The sequence below is a fragment of the Anopheles darlingi genome, chromosome 3 (genome assembly GCF_943734745.1).
Source record: "Anopheles darlingi chromosome 3, idAnoDarlMG_H_01, whole genome shotgun sequence".
NCBI classification, from domain to species: Eukaryota; Metazoa; Arthropoda; class Insecta; order Diptera; family Culicidae; genus Anopheles; species Anopheles darlingi.
The window spans coordinates 34,575,939-34,595,938 of NC_064875.1; the positions used below are offsets into that span (position 1 = coordinate 34,575,939).

The window sequence follows — 20,000 nt, forward strand, 5'->3', positions numbered from 1 at the left end:
TGGCCAAAATGATTAAAGGTGCGTGCTGGTGCTCATGTTTACGTTTGCTTTGCATTTCGAAGACTTATTTCACTGCGCAAAAGTTCTCCTTCAAGAAGTTTATCATTCCGTCTCGGATGTATTAATTTTGTTCATTAACATTCGCGGACCGATACGCGCCTCGGTACCGTTTCTGCCTCGAAGCAAAAAAAGAACAACTCGTGCTGCACAACTTGCAAACTTCTTATACGTGTTTTTGTTTTCATGCTTTTCCTACACATTTCAGGAAGAAGACCGCGTAACGCCAACGGAACGAAGAGTTCTATCACGGCATCTGCCAAATCTGTTACCGACGACGCAGCAAGTCCGAAGCGAAAGGATTTTAAATTCGATCTCCACGGCACCGACGCCACCGTATCCGTGGCACTGAAAAATGATTCAATGGTATTAAGAGGTGGTCGCTTAAAAACGGTCGACATTTCGCGATATTTACAACCAACAGCTAGATGCAAAAATGCCCCAACCATTCAAACGGTGGCTGCACCAAGAAATACCGATAGATTCATTGATATTACGGACGAGAATACGTGCGATTCGTTCGATGCTCCTCAGGTTGCCGATGATGACGATGTGTGCATTACTGGCATAACAACGCGCAGCGATCATGAAATGAAGCCGGATGGATCAAGGAGTATTCCATCGCATCGCAACAATCACAACAATAATAACATATTTCTGCAGGAGCCGGTGTTGAGCTTAAACTTTGACAAAACCCCAACCTCGCCGAATCGGCCGCGCCTCTTTATTCACAGCCCTTCTTTCATAGCAAATGCGGAGCTGAACAGCAACCGGTTTTCATCGTCACCGCAACCAAAGAGCGATTCCCTCTGGAATGGAATTGCGTCTATGGCTGGCTGCCATACAAACGGAAGTGGTCTGGGTCTCCTGGGGACATCAGCGAACAATGCTCGTGAACACCCGCATGCCTTAGATCTGTCCAAACCGACGCAGGTGACGCAGATCGATTCGACAACCGTCTCGACAGTGAACGCATGTTTGCATCAGGAGGATAGCAACTCGTGCGATAGTGGTGATAGCGGCGATAGCGGTGTTGTCATTTTGTCGGGCAACGAAGGACAGTCTGGTTCATCGTCCTCACCAGTGATGCCCGATTCACGGCTAAGCGCACCCGGAAACCACACGACACCAGCTGCAGAAAGGCGCAAGAAACCCTCTACTCCACATCGGATACTCTGTCCTTCGCCCGTAAAGAATGCCATCGTATGCCTTCCAACGAGCACGGGAGGAGCCTTGGGATCGTCACCATTGGGTAACATTCATAAAAGCCGCCGTGGAACGAACAAGTCCCGCAAGAGGTAGTGTATACCATTTTTACCTGGAGGAGGATTGAGCGATTAACAAAGGTGTCATTTGTTGCTTAGGTTGAATGCTAAACATGCTCCACATGAAAATGCACCAGATGCGAAGCCGCTCGGAAATTCCGGTGACGATAGTTCCTCTCCATCGACTAATGAGACCAATACACTAATGACCCATGACAATACGACGCAATCTACAGCACCAGCACGGCAACTAATCGTTCTCCCGCCACCATCAGCCAAGGGTTCTGTCGCCGGTGGTAATAAGAAAATCACTGAATTCTACCCTGTTAGGCGAAGCGTTAGAAAAACGAAGAAAGAGGTTCAAGTAGAACGTGATCGGGATATCGAGTTAGCTATTCGGGAAGGTCGAGAAGAGGGTTTGCAGGTAAGCGTTATCATTAATAACTCATTTTGCGACGGTTGCTGGCGCCAAACCCTCTAATAGTGAGTGTTAACGTTGGTTCCAATTACACTCCACAACTGTTGATAGAATTTTATATCTGAATTTGATATTCCTAATCCGCTGCATGAAAAGAACAAACCTAAACTCTATTCTAAACATTCTCTAGATCGAGCATTTCGAAGGGAAAGGACGTGGCATCGTAACTACGCGTACGTTTAGCAAAGGCGAGTTCGTGGTCGAGTACATCGGCGATTTGATAACCGTGGCTGAAGCTAAACAACGTGAACAAAAGTATGCCGAAGATGACAACACGGGCTGCTACATGTACTACTTCAAGCACAAAAATATTCAGCATTGGTAGGTTCTCTAGCTGCGACCTTTCGTCGGTACGAACTATAACTGACAAAATTATCTTTTTGCAAACCTGCAGCATTGACGCGACGGCCGAAAGTGGTAAGCTAGGACGACTGGTAAATCATTCACGCAACGGTAATCTGGTTACAAAAACGGTTTTGCTTAATAATCGGCCACATCTCGTGCTCATAGCCAAAGATGATATCGAGAAAGGAGTTGAGATAACGTACGATTATGGTGATAGATCAAAGGAAGCTCTGCAGTACTATCCCTGGTTAGCATTGTAATCCAGCCCTGCAGTAATAGCCAGAACCATTATACTATAGGCAATAGCGCCTTAATTTTCATGCTAGAACATAGTAGTGCGGGTTATGTCGTTGGGATCATTGCGATAGCCATGACTGCAACAAGAGAAGAATCTGGATCCTTGGCGCTCCCCTATGTTCTCAAGATCGATCCAGATGGTTTATTTTTCCGTTATTTTGTTGTCTCACATTCAATAGTGCGTAGATAATAGTAGAGGATAAACAGCTGAGGTGCCTCATCATAGTTCGTGTTAACAAAACTGCGCGTTTATCGTATTGTCTCCTGCCCTTTTGTTACAAATAGAATAATGTAAACGGTATAGTTGCCGTGCTTAAATGTTACTTTTTCCCACGATGTTCACTACAAAAATAAAGGGGGCAGTTTGAGGTTCTCTTGCTAAAAGAGGCTCTTAGGAACCACAGAGCAAACAGATTAAACGGAAAGACAAAGACCAAACGCGAGACAAGGCGCAAAAGGCAAAGATAGGTAGCGTTTATTACGGGTGATGCCAAGTAAGAGCTATGCAAATGGGGTTTTGTAATGCCCTTTAATGTATCAGGTTCGAACAGGCACAAATGGCAAAGCATGAGAGTAAGGGAAAAATACGAAATCTTTCGACAAACTGCCGCAAACCGATGGGACAACGATCCCGGGGTTATTATGTTGTAGAGATTGAGACTGGCACTTGCACAGTAGAATAATTTCCGAGAATAGACAAGTGCACATAGATAATGATGAGCAAAATTTATTTATCTTTTTACTTATATCTTCATTCTGTCGTGTTGAGTTCGTCTCTATTTATTTAAATTGTGCTATAGACAGCGAAATTCGCATTAGTATCAAACCGACATTATCATGTCGTAGGACGAGACGAGTTGAGTATATACGAATGAATGCAATGGGATTTTTAGGAGAAGATATTCTTGAAGGCTGCGAAGCTCCTATTACTGTACTAACTGACTCTTGATTAGGGCCAGACCAGGTTGATTTTACTTTTGCAATGGATCTTCTTTCGTCCATTTGCTTTCTGATACACCAAATGAATCACCAGTTAGTTAATCGATTAATTGAACAATGCTTTCGTGGAACGCAATTAACAACTAACATAAACAAAAACAATAGAGCTACTATTTTGTTGTTATTTGTATGGATCTCAAACAAAACACCCATTTATAGACCATCTCTAATAATATACAAAAACGTGACAGGATGTACCAGCAGTAGGATATTGGTTTAAAGCGGCAAAGAACGTTGTTCATTGCCTTCCGTTTTGGTCTCGTTTAGCCACAAGCTGAAACGGTAAACTCGAAATTGTGGACCACATATCACCAGAGCACCACCGGGCACCATGCGTAGATGCATGGTTATGTACAGATAATCTAACAAAATTGCTTAAACATTGATCATTCATTTCTCCCAGATTTGGTCCTAACAAGCGAGTAATTTGAAGGTAAACACTCTGTAGTAAACGTTTTGCAAAGCTTAAACTCGGTCGAGACACAATATAATTGGTTTAAGAACTTGACAATGTACAATTCAGCAGCGATACTGTTGGTCAAATTTCGTTTTTAAATTCGTGTCATATCTTTAATAGTGCTATTAATCGGGACGGCAAAGATTCTGTTTTCAATAGTATCATTTAGCATTAGAGATGAACATAATTTTTAAGACACTCGTCGGGCTATTTATTATAAAAGCGATAGGTGGCACCCTGCCAGCGTAACATGCATACTTCGGTGCCGATACTCGGTAAACGACATAAGTTCGACCTAGTTCGATTTGATGCAATCTTTGGCGATCATTTAATTGTTGTATGACGTTTCTTCGCAATTTTGTTGGATCGACAGATATGGCACTGTGTGTAGCGATCAATACTAGCATATCGAACTTACCAAGTGCTAATCTCTTGTTATCTTTCAATATAATTTTTATTGCAAAGAACCACGCAATACCCAGTAGATGGGTGAGGATGGGAAAATGAATAGTAGGTTGGACATCATACCATAGATAATCCTTGTGATCGATTAAAGCCTAGAAAAGATCGAAACTTAAAGACACATGAAGTTATTATTGAATAGGACACCAAACTAAAACCAATTCATCTTTCTTTTGTGACTATCAATGCTAACCCGCCGGTCGGAATGGAAACTTTTCGCTAGGCACCACCCATTTTTACTACATAAAATGTGTGCATGACGATGATCCTCGCTCGCGAAACATGAAACCCTCAAACCATCGGATAAATCAGAAAATGACGAGCCCGAAAAGTACCAGGATGATAAAAGGAAAGGAGTACTTCTATCTTTAGTTATGTGTGTAGGCAATTTCTGTTACTGGTGCGTACAAGATGTATCAGTTACTTACATATATACTAGGCATAGCAACGCGGTAGGCATTGACAAGCGAGCAACATTGCTTCAAGAACTATTCGTAGAAAATAGAGACAAATGGTACTCGTGTTTGGGCATAATAGCTCACAGCCGCTTCATAAAATTTAAGTTTTAATTTGACATCTTCATCAATCGCACTGACTGGCGCAACCGATGGCAAGAGAGAGTCTAATTTGTTATCGCAAACCGCAATGATACAATGCAATCGAAAATAAAAGTAACTGCCTGAGCGCCGGATTGCTATACATCCCTGCGTGAGGTTTATCTGTGCGGTGTATAATTACAGCGCTCCTACTGCGAATACATTACTGCAAGTGAAGCAGATCCTAAAACAATGCCTAAAAAGTATAATATAGTGAAATAAAATTTAAGAAAATTATGAATGCAAACAAATTAATTTAAAACCGTTGAAAAGGAGTGAAGTGGCATGTGTTTGTATGAAAGAAATAATGGAAAAGTGAAATTTTCAGTGCTCTAGAATATGAGATGAGAATAGAATTAGCTTCTGGGTCTCGACTTTCAGCACTAAGCATGTTAAAAATTTTACGCAAAATACCCCCAACCGTCTGAATTGTGGGAACTACAACTTTTGAATAGCATTGAGATGTGCACTATACGATGAGTCATTCCAATGCCTGACCAAGCGGATGAGTATCATCATTCTGTATGACTTTTCAAATTGGCTAGATTCAAGTTCTTCTCAACTGGTGGTGGATGCAAATGAAAAGAAATCACGACGTTTTTGCATTGCGGTTGTTAACAGTGTTTTTTTATTGTCAAGGTTAACAGAGAAGTGAATCGTCCAGTGTGCTGGGACCGTACACAGCAGCATTTTTTTATGAATAGTACAAGAAGAATTTACCGGATCAGTTTGGGCAGACCAGGGACTCAGGAAAGGCGTACTGGGCTCTTGTCTCCACACTCTCCCTGACTCTTTACAATGTAATCTGTAGGGATGTATTAAACGGGTCAATTATTCGCAGAAATCGGTAAGGTTTAACGTGACCGGCATACCTTTATTGGATTCACAGTTGACCTTTTCCATTACGCAACTGTTCCCAAAGGTGATAGTACTACCCTTACCATCCTTAGGTACGCCACAAACGGGCGTATAGTCAGCGGTACACACTTGTTTGCATTTGGCATTTTTCTCGGCCGGCAAGGCACAAACGACCGCCAGAATAGCTGAGAAAATACGCCCAATTAAAAGTTACACTCGATACAGCGCAACGTTTCTAATGCTTACCGAAAATGATGATTGCAACACGCATTTTTGTAGACTTCGAAAGGGGTCTGGGGTCTCTTTGCTCGATTGCTCACGGTTTGCTGATTTTTGCCAAAATTCGACCTGTCCTGTTTGCTGCTTCGCAATGCACTGTTCACCCTCGAGCGACCGAAGACCGGCTTTATTTCGTTCAATAAGCGCGATGATGACCCTGATGAGATGATTGTACTTTACGGTTTCGAATATGGATGTGTTCTCCGGGACACTGGGATCTGCATACATTATCTCCCCCACACGCCCCCATATTCTACGGGTGGATCATCAATTTTGTGTGTATATTCATGTGTCGCTGTGTTGAAGAAAGATAATCTATTCGTTCTATCTAGAATAGGTTACGCGTTGATAATGTCGACAGCAAACATCAACAAAAAATCGGAACCCAATAACAGAACTGCATAATGTAATCATTATCTACAAAAAGGGGATAAATGATTCGTTAGATTTCGCGCCCAGTAAATATAAAAATGTTTATATAATGCGTAAAAGTTGCTTCATTTATTAATACGCAAACCATCGGAACGAGTTCAAGTTCGATTAAGATAGTAAAACAGAGCTTTCTTTTATAATGCATTCTGTTAATCAACTCTTATAGTCAAGAAAGTGCGGCATTGACAAAAAGGATGCTGGGAACAGTCCGTCCTCGCCAATATTGATTTTTAATCAGCTTTGGCCGTCATTAAGCATGCAAAACAAATAGGAAGCGTTATTTTGCACTAAACAAATGTCTAAATATTGTTTTTATGTATGCTGCATGCGGCGGTTACTGCATTGAAGGCACGCCCGCGCTGAGGTTGATAGCCAGTCAGGATGCATCGTTGTCTAAAGTAATATTAGTATTTTTTAAAATATTGTACGAAAGGTGTGCTTAAATGCCTTCAGGAAGATTTACGAATTAAGCGCAAACATGGTACGCTCGAGTACGCTGCAGCACAACAAATTGTGTTTACCACTACCACAAGGTTGTCATCGCGTGATTCAATTTAACCGGAACACTGTATTTAAATAAATACTCGTCTATGTGGTTTTTATTATCTTTGACATTTTTTTGTCTTCTTTCATCCAATTCATTCCGCCGTTGACTGCTCTTTGGCCAACTCACTCCTCTTGTAAGCAGTACATTTTCCGGGTCCGGTTTCCGTGGTAAATAGTAATCCTAGGATAATCGCAGACCCGAAAGTCTATGCCGTTCAGCAATTAGGGTAGAGTGGTAAGCGAACATAGATATGCAAACAATACTAGATTAGCGTATGCACGTGATAAGTATTCTAGAAGGTTAAGGGGAGCACGCAGAACTCAACAAAGACAAAGAGAGAAAGGGAGAGGGAGCAAGAGAAGAAGACAGGAATCAGTGAACGCTCCTCACAAGATAAAAAAAAAATTAGGGAAACAAGAACACGTATGAAATCATTCAACAGGATCCGGATGCGCTCTTGCCGTTAATCTAGATACTTCCGTGACGTCCTCGTTTCAAGCTTGTTGTTCCATGAATTCTTTGTCTTCTCCATTTGATCTATAGCAACACGCCTTCAACTTTTTCATCATAATCATCATCATTTACAGCGTATAGAACCGCGAACAGCGAAGAGCGACCCGATCAGAGCTTGCTTCATGGTCACCTTGGCATTATCATGTTATCTTGATGGCTTTATTCGGGTCGTTTTTCACTGTGCCTTCTAGTGTGTTCCTCCGCATTCTTTGTAAATTTCTTGCGATCTTTTAGAAACTCTTCGGCCAAATCGGCACGTAAGGGATGTTCCGGTTCCGGGTCATTGACGAGCTCTATTAGTGCTTGAATAACTGCAATGGAAACACCAGATGGGGATTATTGGTATTGGTATTGGTACGATTGGTACGAGAACGCGACGGTTTCACTCACCTTGATCCGTTTTCGTTGCCGGTTTCCAATTTTCAGCACTGATAATTGGCAGACAAACTTGTCCTTTCTCGTCGATGTTCGGATGATAGATTTTGGTTTTGAACGAAATCTTTGGTGGTTTGAAAGGATACTCAGCCGGGAACGTTATTTCTATTCTGAAAGCCCCTTTGTTGTAAGGGACGTTGTCCTTCAAGTGGTATATGCAAACAAATAGAAAGGGTAACCATTAAATTAAAGTACACGCTTCTCCTCGTCCTGATTTCCTTGTTGGCGTCGTTGCCGCCGGGCAAGACAACAAAAAATCAAATGCAATAAAAATAGATGAATGCGGCACTTCAAGGAAATGTGGTATGCGTTCAATATATAGCAATGCGGCAACTGTGCCCAACACAGGTGGGCCTGCATCAAAGAATGCCAAGAGCCCTTCTTCTATCTCTACGTATATCGTGCAGGTATGGCATAATCGGATTGCCGGGATTATGCCGGACTTGTGACATTTTTGCTTACCGGCACTATCAGACCCGTCCAGAGCAGTAAATTGGATTCGTCGACCACTATGTCACGGAACGATTTCATGCCCGATGCACGGATGTCGGCGAGCTCCTGTGAATGATGTGCAACGTATTACTCATTGGTTTCGCTTCCGGGAAAATGCTCTGCCCTCAACCTAATGATCAAACCGGGATGTAGCAACCATTCTCCGGCCAGAGCTCCTTCGATAAGGGGAAACGCGGAGACGGACCCCGCAAGAGATCTGGTGGCCATTTAGCGCTCGTTTGGAAACATTCACCGCAGTCCCCATTACAGTCCGGAGTAATCATTGACCAGGGATCGGGTTTTCGCCATTCAGTGCTAATACCGACAATAGGTGCTTCTTTTTTCACACAAAAACCATAAATTTACCTTTTGCAATCGTCGCGTTGCTGCCATTTTCGTGGTTCCAAAAATAAAGTGACTTTACTACGCAGGTGGAGTCAAACTGCCTCGCGGCTTTTCGAAAAATGAAGAAAAAATTTGACAGTTGGGAAGATTGCGTTTGTTTACATCGGGGAGAAGTAACGAAATTCGTAACGAAAGTCCAAGTTTTCCAAGTTTCCACCATAGTTCCACAACGAAAATTCTGAAACTGGTGAAATCCTTAAAACTGCCGCACATAGCATACGTTACTTGCGTCATTTGGTATGGGAATTATCTCCGCAACAGCCGCATCTGCAGCTGGTCTGAAGAGTCCCCTTGAATCACGTGTTTGACAAGCCAAAAAGGAGTCCGCAAGTGCCGCAAGTAACGCAAGTAACGCATGCCATGTGTGGCAGACTTAAAATTGCCGTCGCCGCAAAAAAGTAGGCCGGGAAATTCGTGGAAAACCGCAACGGTAAAAGACAAAACTGAGATTGATCCTGAAACAACGAAAAAGGATTCTAAATCTTTTCACAAGCTGCCGGAACCAAACGCCCTTCGGGCAATCAACCGTAGAGAGCACAGAAATCCGCGGACGCAATCCGAGTGTCTCGAAAGGAAAGGTTCGTGGTTCTGCATTAACTTATTGCGGGTTTCGTTGAACTAACGAATTCTCGTTCCCGTCATCATCACGGGAAGGGCCCCTGTTATTAATATTACGGATAACATTTTTAGCAACCCAAGAGAAGAGAAAGGATTGGCCCATCTCACAGCCGGAATATCCGTATCCGTGTGCAGTAGGTGTCTTCTGCCGAAAAAGCAAAACCCGGGAAAGCAAATGGAAAAATTGGAGAAATAACTTTCGCCCGTCTTTCCAGCAACTCGGTCTGTGGTCGGGATCTAGATGACTTTCGATGTGGAAAAGTACAAAACCTTTTACGAGTGCGACGAGCACTGGGAGTTGAAGCGCTCCTTTATGGAAGCCCACAAGGAGCGGTTCCCGGAGGAGGAGGTCGTCTGTCTGGCGCAGGTCTTCACCAACATCGAACTGTTGGGGTGCCGATATCCGCCGGAGACGATGCGCCTGGTTGCAGAACTGTCGAAGGAGCTCGTCACAAAGTATCGCGAATCCCGAACTACGAAACTGAAGCGCACGTTTGTTGCCGCTTCCGATGCGGCGGCGGCCCGATATGCGCCTAAAAAGTAGAAACAACTCTCTAGATTATTATTACTTAAGTTTCCGGAACAGGACGAGAATACCACTTCAGCGATCAGTGCCTACTGTTTTTTTTTACCCTAACGTGGTATGCATACCTCTATGGACTACACTGACGATTGTATGAAAAAAAAATATATTCATATTCCAGACTTAACTACGAAGTCAATTTCTTTTTCTCAATGATATCATATGGCTATTTTTCTGAATTCAAAAAACAATTCACCATGATTCGCATAATTCTATACGATATATTTAGATTTATATAGATGTAAAAGCAAGGAACAGAAAACATCATTCGTTTTGGAGAAACATAATCCTACAAATGTCCCGGAAACACAAACATTTATGTTAAGCATCCTCTCTACATCATCCAATAAACTCGAAGAAGCTTGGCAGTTACGGGTACATTGTGGGGAGGGAGAGTAAACAACACATTTCACGATTGTTGCTTGCGATTAAGGTTCCTCAGGGAGAACTAAGGAGCAGGGGCCGGAGGGGCAGGCGGTTGTTGTTCCTGCTCCGCTTCGTTTCGCGCCGTCGACAGTCCCGCAGTACTTTCGTGGTCCGATACGACCGTACAACTGGGACGAGAAAGTCGGAAACTCCGGACCCCATTAGCGGTGACGGAAGTTCCAGTGACATCGAGCAGCTGCAGATGTGGGGCCGCCGATTCCAAGTGTTCTAGTGACGTGTCCGTCACCAGTTTGTAGTTGCGTACGGAAAGCCGCTCCAGACCGGTCAGTACAAGCGGCATACCACCGAGCAGCGCATGGTTACGACCGACGCCGTACGAGCAGATGCTGCGATCACTCACGAGCGATACATAGTTCGAGGCTTGCATAAACAGCTGCGGATGGTTTCCGTTGCCCGGTCGGTGAATGATATCGGGGATGTTCTCTGGTCCCGGGATAATTATCACGTGCGGAATTAACCGAGGGTTTAGGCGTGGCACAGCCGGCTGCTGATCTGCCATCCGTTGCAGTCGGAGCTCTACTGCCCGCTGCATCCGCTGCTCTATCTGCTGCAGCTGTGGGCCAAGCTGGGGATTATTGTTCACTAGTCGGTTGGCCGAAGCATTGTACCGGAATTGTACTGTAATTGGACAAGAAAAAGTAAGATACCTAACGAAGGAAGAGAAGGATCGGTTCGTTGATTGCGAACCCGTACGTACCATTTATTGCTGCGCGCTCCGGCGCAACATCGGCGCCACCATTATTTGGTTGCTCCTCTTCCGCCGCCCTTGGTGGAGGCGGTGGAAGTGGTGGAGGTTGTGGTGCTCCTCCACCTCCAGCTGCAGCTGCAGCTGCAGCTTCAGCTCTAGCTCTACCAATGCCTTCTACCCTGACTACAACACCTTCGGGTAATTCCTGCGGTATCGCCGGTTCCGCACCCTGAGGAACCCACGGCGGCGCATTCTGCCCATTATTATTGTTGTTGTTGTTGTTGTTGTTGTTGTTATTATTATTGTTATTGTTGCCGTCGAAAATCTGTTGATAGGCTCGATGAATGCGCTCCACAGGACGTCGCAGAAAACGGCGTGGATCATCCCTGTCCATCATCTGGCGTTGTAGAAACAGATCGCGATTCACGATGCGGACAATGTGCTGGCGATCCACATTATTGTTATTGTTAATATTATTCTCGGCGGCTTCGGCTCCATCCTGCGCGAGCGGTGCACCACCTGCAGCGGCTGGCGCTGCTGGAGGTGCCACTGGTTGTTGCTGTGGGGCAGCAGGATTTACCCGTAGTAGCTGATCCGCTGGCACTGGTGGTGCCGCAGGTGCTGCCACTTCTGCCACGGGTTCGGGAAGATGGCGGTATACGTAAGCCCGAGGAGGTGACCGTCGGCGTCCGAACGCAATAGGATAGTTGTGCACCACTACGCCCTGATCACCGAGAAGCCGAATCTCTACCAAACCGTGGCGTGGCGGTAGATTGGGAGGCTCTGCACCTTCTTCTGCAGCATCAGGTGCCGCCGGTGCTACTGGTGCTGCTGCTGGTGCTGGTGCCGCCCCTGCTGCTGCTGCTGCTGCTGCTGCTGCTGCTGCTGCTGCGTGTGCTACAGGCTCGCCTGCATCGTTCCGACGTACCAGGTGCACGGCTGGCTCAACCAGGCGATGCAGTTGGTTCACACGTTGCCTTTCGGCCTCATTGTACTCCTGTAGGCCACCCTCAGTGCGAAGATGTTCTGGACACTCGAGCAACAGTTCACGCAACGACTTCACACTGTTGAAGCAGCTGACGTCCGAATCGGAGATGGGAGTGTCACGCAAGTCCAGCACCTGAAGCTTCTTGAATCCGAAACGCGTCGACAGACTGGCGTATGGGACGCTGTCTTTGATGTTCACGCATCCTTTCAAGCTGAGGTAGCGCAACTCGGGCAGCTTCCCGAGCGCAATGAAATCGTGCGTATCAAACCAAGCACAGTATTCTATGCTCAGCTCCTCAAGCCGGACAAGGTGCTTGTAGATGTTGGTCAAAAACGAGATCACGTGCGGGGTCGCTTGATACAGGTCTTGGCTGTGGTTCTGCCCCGATAGAGCACACTTCCGTAGTACGAGTGTGCGAAGTGTGCGCGGAAACAGCATAATACTGATTTCATTCATATCCAGGTAGGCTTCGGTTAGCTCCAGGCGCTCTAGCATCGGACACAGCGCAGGGATTGTCTGCAGTATCGCCGGCGTCAGTGTCGGTACGTTCCAGTGCTCTTCCGGATAGACGCTGGTCATTCCACGCAGCTTCAGGGTCTTCGTAACGGGCTGCAGCCGCTTCACGCGCAACAACACTTGGTTCGTCCTTAGCCGAGAGGTTTCGAAGTTCGCTTCAACCCATAGCGTTTTATCGTAGACCAGGCGCTGCAACCGGGTGCAGGTGCTCGAAAGCGGCAGCAAACTATTTCCATCCAGATGCTGAAAGATCAGAAGCAAAATTTCGTCGCTCAAATCCAGCAGGTTCGCCCGTGCCTCCTCCTGTGACGCTAGCTCCAGACAGGAGTCGGATTTCAGCAGCTGTTGCTTAAGATGTGGCTCTAGGGCAGTCGTTTCGTCGCTGATCGATAACTTCCGCTTGCGGCCACTTCCACCGCCATCGCCGGAGATGATGTCCGAGCGCTGATGCCCGTCTGTCTCCACACCACCACTTGCGCCGCTTCCAGACGACGTATCCATATTGTGTTGGATCACGGGGGGCACTTTCTTGACGATTCTTGATTCCCAAAATGGGAGAGTTTCGTGTTCCACCCTCACTTTTACCGTGAAAAGTCACTTTCGTATGTTGTTATTCGCACAACATTTCGCACTCCTCCACAAACACAACCCACCGTTTCTTCTTTTTCCGTTTCGCCTTGTCTAGAATGATTCACCTAATCGCTCTTTGAGCAGCGCGAATCACTCACAGGTTGTGCGATGGCTCACATTTTCTATTTTCGTGTAAAATATTTCGATAAATAGGCGATAATTGCCTACTTTTGTGTACTTTTGTGTGGTCCAATTTTTTTTTCTACCCCATGAACACTCCAAGCATAAGTGCACCTTATATCGAACGTATAACACTTTTTATAACACGTTACACGTGATATGACTTTTATAGCACGTTATACGACTTTTATAAGCCAGATAATAGGCTGTGAGGGCACATAGACTTTTCTCTCGCTTACTCTTTCGTGCGAGAGCGGGAGAGGCTCATTTCACCAACTCACCAAAGTCGTTGCTGCAGAGGCAAACTTCGTCAAAATCTAAAAAGACGGTTGAAAAACTTTTAAATCAGGTGCATATTTTCTTTCAGGCGTTACTTGACGCCTCAGGCCATTTTTGTTCCTTTTCGAGTTGACGGGGCGACTGGATTGACCGGAGGGCACTGAAGATTTTCAGTCCTACGAATTTTTTGTAAAGTCGAGTTAAGGGGCAAAAAAGTCGAGTTAAGGGGGGTGTGAGTCGAGCCCAAAACTCCCACACCTCGCTGCGGCTGCTTTAAAAAAAGCCGTTGGTGTCAAGACTCAGAGAACCGTTCGGGCGGAAGCAGAAAACGACTGAAACAACTGAAACTTGGAACTTCTTCGCCGTTACGACGACACTAGACTAGTTTATTGGGTGTTTCCACAAAAAAGAACAACTTACAGACGCAACCTACGAACTATCACGGACGTCGCCTAGCTTAAGAAACTAGTACTCGTCTTAGTCGTGTTACTTAACACGTGTTAATTTGCGTTGCGAAGTTAGCTACCTCCGCTCCTAGCTCCTAGCTCGGGCTCTTACCTTGACAAACACAAGGACAAACAGTTCAAACTAACTAACGTACCAGCAACCTACCCTCGTTTCATCTCTCTCTCTCTTTTATACACCTCAAGCAGCTTGCGACCTTTCAGCTGAACCTTTCAGCCTAAACCTCAACACTTCGAACAGAACAGAGGCTAACTAACTAACCTACTAACCGCTCTTACAAGTCACCACGGTTTCGTTTTTGAAACCCAGGGCACACTGTTGTACTGTTGCAATTTGTCGCTCTACTCTGCGGCAGGAGTGGATTTTGAGAACGTTCAGCCTTCCGCACGTCATTTGGCGCGAGGTAGCGAGGCGCGAATTTGGTCACTCTGGTTCCTCCAGCAAAGTTGTGGCGGCTCAATGCAAAGCGGTCAATAACCTAGCTGTTCATTTTCCTAACTTCGTCCTTGCTTTTAGGCAGTTTTCGTAAACCTTACACTGATAATTTCCTTAAAACTACCTCACTAACTAACGTCCTACCTACCTCACTAGAAACTAACTACACTACACTAACTAACTACTTAAACGTCTATAACTCGGCCGATTTTCTTCGTCGCCCAGTACGCCATTCCTCCCTATCTACACCCACTCGAATAGCGCCGGCCGCTATTGCTGTTAATTGCTTGCTGAGGTTCCCAGACGAAAGGAACTCAACCAGCTCTGGTCGTTTCGGTGGTACGCCCAGCTGAAGGTATTTCGGGGAACAGCAAGGCCACACGGGCAAGAAAACCAGCTCTTGTTCGAAGAATTTCCGTACATTGGTCTCATGAAGATGAGCTGCTCCCTGAGGTGCTGCACTTGTTGCTAAGGAGGAGGTGCTGTGGCTCTTGGTGGCTGTGGAAGAGCAACTAAGTAAAGAAAGTTAGAGAAGCCGTGCGACTAGCAACCTCTGCCGGGATAACGACATCTTGGTTCTGTCTGGAGAACCGCCTGTACGGAGGACCGCAATCCCGTGGTGTTGGACTCCATGATTTTACCCTTGGGATTTTGTCTCCTGTAAAAGGTGGAAACGTAAAAAATTAGCTTTTTGTTACTTTTGGAATGGGCGTTTGGTACCTTTGCGAACTGCTTCCTGCTCTGCTGCTGCGAACAAAGAACTGTTTGAAAAAGTCCAGCGTCGTCCACCCTCCAGGATCGGTTAGGGTCAGGGTCCAGTTCGGCCAAGGTCAGTTTGTCCGTACTCGAGGCTTAAGCTACAACTTCAACCTTAGGTGTTCGCATTATTCGCTACAATCTTGCAACTTACATCTGACGGGCAAACTACTTCCTTAACAACGTGGTCGACATTGCGAAGCGTGGCGAAGCAGTCGACGGTCGGTTGGTCTCTTTTCTGCTGTCCGATCCGACCTGCGATGGTGGCCAGTGGGATATGCTGGTTAATCTGATCAACAAGCACGGGCCAATGCCGAAGAAGTGCTTCCCGGAGAGCTACACCTGTGAGGCGAGCACTCGTATGAACTCGGTCATTAAGAGCAAGGTACTGATTGATTGAACGGCTAGTTTGCGTTCGGTATCCCATGAATGTCACTGAACTTTTCATGCATTTTTTAATAGATTCGCGAATACGCCAAGGATCTGCGTCAGCTGGTGGCAGACAGTGCGACTGATGAGGAGATCACGGAGAGATCCGGAAGCAGATGAACGAGATCTACAATGTTGTTGGCATTAGTCTCGGTATACCGCCGGAAAAGTTCACGTGGGATCGATTTTTACGAAAAGTACGTCACACCGTACTTCAACGTGGACAATAAGGTATGCCTGGTGACGGATCCTCGCAGCTCGAACCTGTACGGACGGTCGTTCACCGACGAGACAAGCGGTACACTGGCCAGTAGGAACGCGAAGGTGATAGCGATCGTCCAGCGATGGATCGGAAACCACGGAATTGCTTTTGTCAAAGAAGACAATCATTCATGCAGATACGGGTCAGAGTGGCTCAATTTTTAGTTATTCAGTCTAGACGATACACTACAAAGCGCCCTTGCAATCATATTTGATCGATTTTATTTATTTTTAATGCTAACCGTCATACCCATTTTGTTACAAGCTTCGCCCCATGATCAGTTGGTATCGTGTCATTGCTTAAATAGCTATTTGCACTATAATAACAAAAAAAAATCTGTATAATGATAATAATAATAAACTCTAATAACGTCTTCTAGGCATCAGCATCATTGTATGTACACATACCAATTCCATCGCTTAATTAAACGGGATTCACTAACGATTGCTACCGAAACAAACTGATAGTATAAATTAAATAACAACGAAAAACACCTGCTCTCTGTTGCGAGAGGATCAATAGTTGGTTAAAAACAGGGTTTGTTTAAAATTATTTATATCAGGCTCACAAGAGGAATGTTGTTCACTTATTAAAATGAAGAGTTCAATACTTTTCAGTTGCGATTGCAGCTATAGCAACGGAATAAAATGAAAAAATGCTCAATCATACACTAAACGAATTGTACAACATCATCAACGAAAAGATTGTGTTTTCTTCTTTTGTGTTATTAAAAATGCAGAAATGTGTGAAATGAAGGGCAACTAAATAACTAAAGATGCGGTGGAATGTGATGCGGTAGACGCATTCACCTTATGCGATTGTTAGAATTGCCATCAAACTGATTAGGTTTAATGTGCTGCACATAATGTAATCGGAATGTAATTAACCAATATTGCCGATTGTTCGTATGTATAAACCGAAAATAAGATTGTGCGGATGCTTGGACATTTTGGATCATAAAGCAAATTAAATCTTCAACAACTCGTTTAAAGGGCAGTATTTTTCGTTCTCAAATTGCCTTTTAGTAGAAACACTGAGGTTCCGCTTAAAATAAATGATTAGAAAGTCTAGTTTACATCGGTTCTCGGTCGCATGTATAGTTTGTTTCGCTCTACGATTTCATAAAACATGTTTGACTCTCCAAATTTTTACCTTTTCCTGTTTGTACAAAATTTATGGCATCTTAGTAAGATCACGACAAAAATATGATATATGTATGAAGAAGATATTTTGTCGGTGTACTTGTTTCGCTTGCCCTTATTAGTGCTTCCCTACCATTTTGTTTCACATTTCGATCACATTCACCAATATTTCATTCTAATGGCGTTTGCTGGTTTATTACCAGGTTAGCTTAGCTTCTCACCATTGATCTCTTCATTCTGTGTAAGTCCTGGGTGGAATGGTGTGGCAGATACGTGCAGTTTCGTGTATATCTGATGATGTGAGCTGTTTTTGTGGTGATGATGCTGTTCAAGGCGACAGGGAATAAATTTGCTTGCAGTATTTGCTCTATTTATATTTATATCTATTGTTGCATTCTTTGTTGCATACCAAGCAATTCCACTTAGTTTTCAAGATAGGAAAAGGCAAATTTGATGTGATTATCGCCCATTCGGCTCGCTTCTCTCTTTCTTTTTTGTGAAATGTAATTGATTGCTATATAAAAGATTAAGTTATGTGGATTTTATGTTAAATCAAAATGAAGAACTATGGAACCACTGCAAAAAGAATAAACGAGTTTTTGTCGTGTATTTACACATGAATAAGGTTTCGTGTGTTATGCTAGCTTCACTGCCTTTTCTTCCCAATTCAGACTTTTCACTATTTTATATATTATTTTAAACACACAATGTATAAAAAGGTTGTGTTCGCTTGATTTCACAATCATTTTGGTGTTAGTATTCGTGTTTCCATTTGTTGTTTTTCCCATTTTCTATTTCACTTCACCTTCACACAGCTTTTAACCACCTTTCAGCCTTTTAGCCAGCTCTCAGTTTAATGTTTTTCATCAGGGATAAATAAAAAACTTCGGAGGAGTAACTTGCGGTGCCTTCCAAAATTATAACAGTATCTAATCGTTTTTTAAGCTGAAAGTATTTAGTATTCAGCCTGGTAGGATTGTTAGATTTTGCAAATATTTTTCATACCACCAATAATGGTACGTTAACAACCTGCGTTCGTATAATTATCCATGCATAATAAACGACGGAGGAAGGAATGATAGACTTAAAAAAAAAACGAATGTCCCGATGTTGTTACTTTTTGTTCCAGATTAGAATGTTTTCAGTGGTATAGATGGACTGTTTATCGTGTTGGGAATGCGTGCATTTCTATGCGACCTTTTTCGCCATCGATTCTAACTATTTGGCTTAAGTACATCCCTCATACATACGTAAACATGACCAGCATTTCTCTGCGGCAGCCTCACAACAATTACATCACAGTAGGACCACCTTTTTGCCTTACTGCTTTTAGGAATAGGCTGTGGAAGCCGGGTAACTACTTTAAGATTTCCACATAATTTTCTGGTATCAAGCCCGACTTTCCGTTCAATGTGCCATCGAGCCATCCGGGTTCGTTCGATCTTCGAACTGTAATAACACAAATACAAATTGCAATTTCAGACAATTCACTCCAATGCAATCCTATTGTACAAGCATTACACAACTTACCATTTGTTATGATTTGATTCGGTTCAAAAGATAATTCACCATCATTCTCAGCCAAACAGGCGTACAGCGTACGCACCCTCCTATGTTCGTAAGAGCATTCAATAAAAAAAGGAAAAAGTTGCATGTTAGCTATCTGAAACGTTAACTAAAATGTAATCATTAAGTAAATATAAACACTTACAAATTTTCCCTGTTTACAAACGATTGTTTCCCATGAGGTGGCTGTTGCTGTTGCTGTTGCTGCTGGAGGTACTGCTGCTGCTGCTGTTGCTGGGAAAGCGAAAGATGGGGTTGCGACAACTGATGGTGTCGACTGTAATCTTTTATGCGCTGTTGTTTTTTGGGTCTGTAGCAACTCGGACTAGAATCATCGGTTGCACCGCCAGCACCAATCACGGTCTGGCCGCCTCCACTGTTGCTTCCACTGGTTCCTATAATGCCGTATTTCGACGCGTTGTTGCTGTTACTAGACAAACCAATGTACTCATTGCTGGGCCCGCCAACAATGCCTGCGGACCAGGTACCGTGGGTGGATCGTAAACTTCCGGTAGCATTGCCAACGGAACCGCTGCCTCCAACACCTCCCGAGGAAGAGCAGACGGATTCGTTTGAGCTGCTAGTTGAGTTGATACGTTCATATATGGATAGTTCTTTGCGGTTTGCCAGATTCGAATCGCTACTAGCAAGGGCCGATACACGATTGTACACACCTCCTCCTCCACCGCCGTCCATTCCCACAACTATTGTGGATGAGCCGGTACCACTAGCGTTATTACGCATCTGATGGTGATGGTGCAGTGCGCGGTCGTAGCTAGTTGTCATATGGTTATTGGTGCTATTGGGTGGTAAACCACCACCGCCAGTTTGGTGGTGCAGTTGATAACTAACACCCCCTCCCGACCCGGTCGTAGATGTATTTGCATAAACGGAAGAGTTCAGGCTAGCCGCCTGTTGATGGTGGTGTAGAGGTGCATTAGAGCTCTGCAAGGTATGGTGGTGGTTGTTTGGTGGCGAGCTAGTGTTTGACTTCAAGTGTTGCTCGCGAGCAATCAGTGGGGATGTAGAGGAGGACGAGTTGCTCATTGACGATGAAATAATTGTCGGCTTTGCTTCGTACGTGGGATAGTGGTTTGTGCCCTTGCTATATAACGGCGTAAGCCCGTTCGATACGTTCTGCAAACTCGACGACATAACT

General features: G+C 44.5%; 6 protein-coding genes across 8 annotated transcripts in view; 2 read left to right on the forward strand and 4 right to left on the reverse strand.

Annotated features, from left to right (window-relative positions):
* Nucleotides 1-2,913, forward strand: part of LOC125954553 (histone-lysine N-methyltransferase PR-Set7) — a 3,341-nt gene extending 428 nt beyond the window's left edge. The window contains exons 1-5 of the mRNA XM_049684950.1: nt 1-18; nt 266-1,355; nt 1,422-1,746; nt 1,931-2,121; nt 2,195-2,913. The exon at nt 1-18 is cut by the window's left edge and continues 428 nt beyond it. Coding sequence (XP_049540907.1) covers nt 9-18; nt 266-1,355; nt 1,422-1,746; nt 1,931-2,121; nt 2,195-2,405 — 1,827 coding nt within the window. The 5' untranslated portion in view covers nt 1-8 and the 3' untranslated portion in view covers nt 2,406-2,913. The remainder of the gene's footprint in view (nt 19-265; nt 1,356-1,421; nt 1,747-1,930; nt 2,122-2,194) is intronic.
* Nucleotides 2,914-5,565: 2,652 nt separating this feature from the next.
* Nucleotides 5,566-6,301, reverse strand: LOC125954565 (turripeptide OL11-like). Its single transcript, XM_049684971.1, has 3 exons — nt 6,061-6,301; nt 5,829-5,999; nt 5,566-5,761 (listed from the first exon to the last, which is right to left on the reverse strand). Exons 1-3 carry the CDS (start codon nt 6,083-6,085, stop codon nt 5,703-5,705), a joined length of 255 nt encoding a protein of 84 aa, XP_049540928.1. The 5' UTR covers nt 6,086-6,301; the 3' UTR covers nt 5,566-5,702.
* A 795-nt stretch (nt 6,302-7,096) lies between these two features.
* LOC125954562 (ubiquitin-conjugating enzyme E2-18 kDa) lies at nt 7,097-9,036 on the reverse strand. 2 transcript variants are annotated; one of them, XM_049684966.1, is made up of 4 exons: nt 8,879-9,036; nt 8,483-8,578; nt 7,976-8,162; nt 7,097-7,896 (listed from the first exon to the last, which is right to left on the reverse strand). In XM_049684966.1, exons 1-4 carry the CDS (start codon nt 8,903-8,905, stop codon nt 7,745-7,747), a joined length of 462 nt encoding a protein of 153 aa, XP_049540923.1. In that variant the 5' UTR covers nt 8,906-9,036; the 3' UTR covers nt 7,097-7,744. The 2 variants fall into 2 exon arrangements, with proteins under 2 accessions (XP_049540923.1, XP_049540924.1); XM_049684967.1 differs by lacking the exon at nt 8,879-9,036 and adding an exon at nt 8,643-8,853.
* Nucleotides 9,037-9,184: 148 nt separating this feature from the next.
* LOC125954563 (partner of xrn-2 protein 1-like) lies at nt 9,185-10,249 on the forward strand. Of its 2 annotated transcripts, none has more exons than XM_049684969.1 (3): nt 9,185-9,495; nt 9,572-9,669; nt 9,751-10,249. In XM_049684969.1, the coding sequence occupies exon 3, from the start codon at nt 9,777-9,779 to the stop codon at nt 10,077-10,079; it is 303 nt and encodes a 100-aa protein (XP_049540926.1). In that variant the 5' UTR covers nt 9,185-9,495; nt 9,572-9,669; nt 9,751-9,776; the 3' UTR covers nt 10,080-10,249. The 2 variants fall into 2 exon arrangements, with proteins under 2 accessions (XP_049540926.1, XP_049540925.1); XM_049684968.1 differs by having other exon boundaries at nt 9,608-9,669.
* A 61-nt stretch (nt 10,250-10,310) lies between these two features.
* On the reverse strand, nt 10,311-13,581 carry LOC125954548 (uncharacterized). Its single transcript, XM_049684943.1, has 2 exons — nt 11,263-13,581; nt 10,311-11,183 (listed from the first exon to the last, which is right to left on the reverse strand). The coding sequence occupies exons 1-2, from the start codon at nt 13,256-13,258 to the stop codon at nt 10,567-10,569; spliced, it is 2,613 nt and encodes an 870-aa protein (XP_049540900.1). The 5' UTR covers nt 13,259-13,581; the 3' UTR covers nt 10,311-10,566.
* Nucleotides 13,582-16,331: 2,750 nt separating this feature from the next.
* Nucleotides 16,332-20,000, reverse strand: part of LOC125954547 (rho GTPase-activating protein Graf) — a 10,554-nt gene continuing 6,885 nt past the window's right edge. Inside the window, exons 13-15 of the mRNA XM_049684942.1 lie at nt 18,987-20,000; nt 18,806-18,885; nt 16,332-18,724 (exon numbers count right to left, since the gene is read on the reverse strand). The exon at nt 18,987-20,000 is cut by the window's right edge and continues 198 nt beyond it. Of these exons, the coding sequence (XP_049540899.1) occupies nt 18,633-18,724; nt 18,806-18,885; nt 18,987-20,000 (1,186 nt within the window). The 3' untranslated portion in view covers nt 16,332-18,632. The remainder of the gene's footprint in view (nt 18,725-18,805; nt 18,886-18,986) is intronic.